General features: G+C 48.5%; 3 protein-coding genes across 3 annotated transcripts; 1 reads left to right on the top strand and 2 right to left on the bottom strand.

The window, feature by feature from the left end:
- Positions 1-622: 622 nt before the first annotated feature.
- On the bottom strand, positions 623-2416 carry H257_17083 (hypothetical protein). The gene is made up of 4 exons (XM_009845748.1): positions 2031-2416; positions 1321-1955; positions 1081-1211; positions 623-1033 (listed from the first exon to the last, which is right to left on the bottom strand). Exons 1-4 carry the CDS (start codon positions 2313-2315, stop codon positions 750-752), a joined length of 1335 nt encoding a protein of 444 aa, XP_009844050.1. The 5' UTR covers positions 2316-2416; the 3' UTR covers positions 623-749.
- Positions 2417-3140: 724 nt separating this feature from the next.
- Positions 3141-5264, top strand: H257_17082 (hypothetical protein; the record flags this gene model as incomplete). Its single annotated transcript, XM_009845747.1, has 7 exons — positions 3141-3422; positions 3489-3784; positions 3828-3903; positions 3955-4081; positions 4123-4233; positions 4594-4672; positions 4734-5264. Exons 1-7 carry the CDS (start codon positions 3206-3208, stop codon positions 5262-5264), a joined length of 1437 nt encoding a protein of 478 aa, XP_009844049.1. The 5' UTR covers positions 3141-3205.
- H257_17081 (hypothetical protein) lies at positions 4568-6285 on the bottom strand (the record flags this gene model as incomplete). Its single annotated transcript, XM_009845746.1, has 5 exons — positions 4568-5410; positions 5471-5562; positions 5618-5762; positions 5815-6021; positions 6076-6285. The coding sequence occupies 5 exons, from the start codon at positions 6283-6285 to the stop codon at positions 5333-5335; spliced, it is 732 nt and encodes a 243-aa protein (XP_009844048.1). The 3' UTR covers positions 4568-5332.
- Between the last annotated feature and the right edge of the window lie 66 nt (positions 6286-6351).

The following is a 6351-nucleotide window of genomic DNA, read 5'->3' as shown; positions in this document are numbered from 1 at the left end:
TTACTTCAATACAAAATGTAAGGTAATTCTATGTCCGAGAATTAAGGTGCATCGAAATTGTCATCACTAATTTTACTCCATGTATTTATTTTAGTACAAATCGCAATTATCATTGATTGAGTATCTATGAGGCAGTAAAAAAAACTCCAGGAATTGTATTTTCGAGTGGTACTTTCAGATTTTTGAGATGATGTTTAGTTACTGATTTACGTCCAATCAAAGTCGAAAAACAAGTTGTTAGCAAATCGTGTCCGAGAATTCGATCATTTACCTTATGTTGGTTATTTTGCTAACAATTGCGACTGAAGACATGCCATCATGGTCACAACCTCCCCAAGGCACAGCTTTATGATTTGCATCTCTCACAATATTGCCGTTGCATTTCGTTGTACAGAAACAGTCTATTTTCGAAATGTCTTAGCATTTATTCCCGCACTGTATAAGGTCTCAGCAGGTTATCTCTCTACGTAAATCATATGATATTATGGAGGTTTTCCTTGGTCGAGAGGTTCATAATGGGTACTACGTAGTACTTACTAACTACTACATAACGTTAGTATTAATACAATTCTGTATGTACTTCGAAGTATTAAAAGTACGTATAATGAGGACGCCGTCCGGATTGTGGTTCTGTTCCTTATAACCTTATTCCTTCAAGGAACATACGAAGTGAATTGTACTCCAAGTTGGTTCCATTGTAAACCATCGAGTACATGAGCTAACAATACGCATACTATTGCGACTTGTTATTAAACTACCACCTGGATGACCTGTCGCAAGTTGAACGGACAGAGCTTGGCGTCTCGGTCTTGTTCGACTTGGACGGTCACAAACTCAAAGTCGTGGTGGGCCATCACACACGCCTGCACATCCACGACCAATGACGACGACGCGTCACCCGCTTCCAAGCCACGGGCTTCGACCACATGCATCGCCACTGCAAAACTGCTCGACGAAATCGACCAAACTCGCAAATCGTGCACGTCCTTGACCCTCGCCAAGGTCTTGATGTCCCGTTCCAAAGATTCGGCATCTACAATCTATCAGCAACTTGCTTGGCAACGACCGAGGACGGCGTACCTAGTTCCACGGGCGTGCCTTCCATCAACACGTGCAGCGTGGTTTTGCAAATGCCCACGGTCGTGGCGCCCACAATCACCGAAAAGAACAACGTCACGACCGGATCACACAGTTGCCACGATGGTTCGTACCTACGATATCAAAATTAGTGTATGACGTAGATTATTAGTGTGACACACAAGATTCAACAATATCGATCGACCGTCGCGCATACTAGTAGTTGCAAGTGAGAGGTCGTACCAAATCAACGCGCCGGCAATGCACACGCCAAGACTTTGCAGGAAATCGCCCAATGCATGCAAGTAGGCTGCCCGCACGTTCAAGTTCTCCGCCGCACACCCGTCCCCGGGCGCCGCCGACGACTCTGCTTCGGGCTCTTCCAGGTCATGATCGTCGTGGGAACTGCATGCAGTGACGCAGCTGCTCCGACCGCAGTCGTCGTGGCTCTCGTCTGCATGATCTTGGTGGACATGGTCGCAAGAAGGATGATCGTGGGCATGTCCATGGGAGTGTCCGTGATGATGATCGTGGGAATGATGGTCCGGCGACTGTTTAGACGGCGCTCCATGCGAGTGGCCGTGGGCGTCGTGGGAGTGCCCGTGACCGCCATGGGAGTGCCCGTGACCACCGTGGGAATGGCCATGTCCGAGGATCTTCATGAGCGCAATGTTGACCAATAGACCCATGCACGCGACGATAAACATGGCTTTTCCATTCACTGGAGGCACCACGATGGCGTCGGGAGAGGTGCTCAGAAGGGCGAGGATGCGCTGGATGGCGGCCCAAACGAGGCCGAGCGTGAGGATCCAAATCACGACGATGCTGGCTAACGCACCCAGCACTTCGGCGCGTTTGTACCCGTGCGGCATGGACTTCTACTCGGACCAAGCATTCGATTAGTATCGTGAACTCTTGGAGAGATGATGGGGGGTATTTCTCTCTCGACCTACCGACGGGGGTAACTTGGACAAGTACAAGGCAAACAACGACAGAAAGAAACTCAACACGTCGCTGAGCAAGTGCGCGGCGTCCGACATGATCGCAAGGCTTCCGGCAAAGTACCCGCCCAAGAACTCGACAAACATAAACAACATACAGAACAGGCACGCCCACTCGAGCTTCCTCTGGGCATCGTCCCGCACGCGGTCCTTCTGCGTGGATGCAACGTCCATCGTCGTCGGATGCAGGTGTGACTCGGCACAAGGCGAGTTCACAGCTAGCTGCTCGAATTCCATGGTTGTGTGTGTGGGAGGGAGGCAAATGCAACAGAGAAGGATGGAAGAGGCTGGTGGTCCTTGAGACACGAACAACCACGTGAGGACGTGTCAGCTATTTCTTGCAATGCCATAGGTCGAACCTGGAGGCCGTAACCAAGCACCGGATGTCTTAATCAAATGGAGGACATGATGGTAGCTTTTGATGCACTTGACTGGGATAAAGTATTAAAAGTTGGTCGCGACGACTGGGTTCAGTCGGGCGACTGGCTTTAACGTGTTTACGTTTTACACCGGATAACATGGATAGTATAATTACATACAGATATAATGGTGAGAATAATACTGAAAAGGTAAATAGTTGGATACAACGGATACAACGTGATTATTTGAAAGGGTATAAACGTATAGGTTTAAGAACGCTAAGCAGCCGAACGAGATTACCAAGTCTCTCCAGAGTTGTTCAGTTATTCCAAGTGTTCTGCACATAGTGCATATTCCACGAAGTATATAGTTTGCTGTATCACCCACACCACCGCACTCGACGTGTTTTGCATCCATGAAAAGTCAATTCGTCCCCGTGCCACTTACCTGTAGCTCGAGAGTTTTGAAGCCGGCCAGTGATGTCTCAGCACTGATCAGAACATCTCACCGCTTTTGTGAAGCCTCTTGAAATTACGCATGTTCGGATGGTGAAACCTTGGACTAAAAATGAAAATGAAAACACGACACGCTTCATCTAACTGCACGTTTAAAACATCATTTCATCTAACTCGGTTGTAACTGCAAACCAATTTTCAGGAAATAACGGTTAATGAGGAAATAACGGTTAATGGCAGTTTCATCACACTTCGAAGTACAAGTAGGGGTCGGTCGCAGTGTCCCCCTGCACACGAATCCCCCCAACGCCCATGAGCCACGCGATGGAAAGTCGAGGACATAGCAGTTACGACACGATGGGAAGTCGAGGAGATAGCAGTCATGCGATTTCCAGTACGTCGGGCATGTCTTTGGACGAACAAGAGCCGCGGCTCCGTCTACAGTGCCAATCCTTGTTAAAAAGTGCCCTGGCCACGCCGATCAACATTGCTACCGACTCGGGGTGGACGTTGAAGCACGAAAAGCAAGGTGCACAATATATTCAATGACCCGTTTATATACATTCCACCATCGACCAACAGAGATTGTGTGTAGGCGTCCGAGTGTATTGCAAGTCGCTGCAGGACAAGGAACTGGACAAATACGTGTGCACAGGCACACTCAACACGTCGCTCCCGTGCCTGGCGTGGGGGCTTTACGCCGCCACCACGGACGACCTTCGCATTTCCGCCTCCATCTTGTACGAGAGCGAGTTCATGGACGCTAAAGTCGTGCGCGTGTTCGAAGCAGCCTCCGCCGACGACTCGTTCAAGTTTTCCGGCGTCAAATACATCAAAACCCAGATGCCCGTGCAGTCTACCCACGTCAGCCGCGACGCTGTCTACTTTGAAGTACGTCCAAAACTTTTGTTTATAATAATATTGGTTTTGTAAGTACTCGGGGTGTCGAGCGTTGCCCAACGGCAGCCGGTATTTGTTTGTCGTTCAAGATGCCATCCAATCCAAACAAGGTACAAACGTAGTTTCTCGTATGTCTATAGGACTAAACAACACTGCTACAGTGCCGCCGCAAACAAATGTCGCGAGGGAGTCTATTACTATAGTGTACCTGTTTAATGAACTCCCGGGGGGCCGTGTGCAGTTCTCGATGGAGTCGTCCGTGCTTCCCGTTGGAGTGATCCCAACATGGTAGAAACAAGTTTGTTGTGTGGATGATCATATCCGTCAAGGTTTACTGCATACTCGTACTGGCAAACCATGGCGCGACTAGAATGTCTTCCGGAAGTTCGAAGCATTATTGTCTCGGCGCGGCACTTCAATGTTGCGTGGGTGCCTGACAGGTAATACTTCGTACTACGTAGTACTACGAAGTATATATTAATAGTAGTAATAGTACCCAAAATTTGGACTTTTGTGCTGACTAGCGATCGATTCTCTTTGCACTGGCTTTATTATGTTGTCCAGTGTCATACTAATTTAATTCACACACTAATATTCGATGTTGAAGTGGTCAAAGAGTGGATTTGATTGGCCACTTGATTGATGTTCTGGATTTTGATTGGCCGTATATCGATTGTCTGCCGATTTGGTGCTCATTCGATTGACAATATTAATATAACCTTGAATATTGGAATAGCTATGTATGTACCACCTGGACATTCTTCAATTTGACATGTCGTACTGACTCTTGTCCTATCTAGCGCGAGAAAACACTGCATTGTGTGCACGAAACGCTTCAGCCCGCTGCGAAGTCGCCACCACTGTCGGTCGTGTGGCGATGTACTAACCACTTGCTATATAACGTTGATTGAAATTCTTCTCACATGTTAGTGTATGGTAGATCATGTGTGCCGCTTGCACAGTTCGCATCGCATACACGCCGCTGTTTTTGCAGTCTGAGCCGTCCCAAAAGGCCATGCAAGAGCGTAAAATCTGTGCCCAATGTATTCGAGTGACGAAGGAATCGCTCATTGCTAAATATCCATTGCACGCGATCAAGCCGCCATCCCAGTCAACCAACATAAGCTGTTTCGACGAACACAATACACTCAACGAAGGCGACATATCCAAGGTCAACCACCGCCTTGGCGGAATCTCAACCTCCGACACCACTGCGACAACCAAAAATGACTCCCCCCCTCCACGACAATGCGTCAGCATGGACGAAGGGAATTGCCAACATGATCATGATTATCTCGACAACCCGTTCCAGTCCATGGCGCTAACAAGACCAACCGCTGCCCGATACAGGCGAAAGACACCGGGCCCGACCTCTGAAGGGTTCATCGTGTGTCAGTTCAATGGGAGCAATTTGGAAACCATCCATACCACTGAAAATGGACTCACGCTGTCCATTGCACATCAACATTAACTACCTCCAAGTACTTATGAGAAAGAAAAGATATCACTGATTTTAACAAATTGAAGCATCGAACGTGGCTACAGCAATCGGATGGGCAACTTTCGGTCAAAATGGGCGCCTTGTAATAGCTTCACGGTCGAGTAATTTGTCCAGTGCTATACATGTTTTTAATCGATATAACCACTAGTTTGGTGGAATAGTTTGTTTTGTTTTACCGTGATGGTACAGTGTTTTGGAGATGGGAATTGGCCGTTCGTCGACTCTGACGGTAGCAGTCCCATGCGCTGGTATACTTCAGCAATCAATCCTGTTTACATATAAATATACAAAACACTCGGGAAGTGCCTGAAGGAACAACTGACCAGCGGCAGGAAACACTGGCGTGGATGATGGCTTGTCGTTGTTCGATATGAACTGGTCCAACACTGTCTTGATCGAGAACCGAGACGGACGGTTCACGTGTTCTTCCACAAAGTCTCGTACTGCCATTTGCATTTCAGGTGTCCTCTATCTCACACGTTGTGTGAGCTAGGCACTACGATGAGTTCCCTTTTTGTACCTTGACACGCAATGGAACAACCGCAATATCAGTCGACAGCGACGTTATAATCCGAGCGCTGTAAGGTCGGCATTTGACCCCGGAGTACGTCTCCTCGACCACGAACTTGTCGCCAATGTGGTTGACGTAGATGAAGCCACAGTGGTTGTACGGTCCCTGCCAGATCGGCACGCGGTCACCCAGGAAGCAGCTGACTGCGTCGGCTGGCTACGGTATACACACGACATATAGGCAGTCGGATTGACTCAACCGACAGTTTACCTGCATGTAGGCACAATTTCGACGGAAGAGCACAATGTCCCCAGTCTGCAGCGTGTCCGACAGAATGTCGTCCATGGAGCCGGTGTTAAAGCTATACCCACGGGCTGGATGATTGGCGCTTTCTCGAGTATACGCGACTACCCCAGTCCATCCTGCCACAGACGCGAGCGGCAGCGCCGCCAATGCCTTTGCCGACAGCGACCACTTCATCGGTACAAAACTACGCATTCAATAAATTATCCGGAATTACAGAAACCGGATAACTTTGGTGTCGGT

This window comes from Aphanomyces astaci (genome assembly GCF_000520075.1).
Source record: "Aphanomyces astaci strain APO3 unplaced genomic scaffold supercont1.97, whole genome shotgun sequence".
Taxonomy (NCBI): domain Eukaryota; phylum Oomycota; class Saprolegniomycetes; order Saprolegniales; family Verrucalvaceae; genus Aphanomyces; species Aphanomyces astaci.
This window is presented reverse-complemented; position numbering and strand designations above follow the sequence as displayed.

What these genes read in the sequence shown, in the direction of transcription:
- H257_17083 (XM_009845748.1), bottom strand. Translation starts at nt 2,315, where the DNA reads ATGGAATTCGAGCAGCTAGCTGTGAACTCGCCTTGTGCCGAGTCACAC. An exon ending in TGTCCAAGTTACCCCCGTCG is followed by an intron (nt 1,956 to 2,030) that starts GTAGGTCGAGAG and finishes TGGTCCGAGTAG; the next exon opens with AAGTCCATGCCGCACGGGTA. An exon ending in AGGCACGCCCGTGGAACTAG is followed by an intron (nt 1,034 to 1,080) that starts GTACGCCGTCCT and finishes GATAGATTGTAG; the next exon opens with ATGCCGAATCTTTGGAACGG.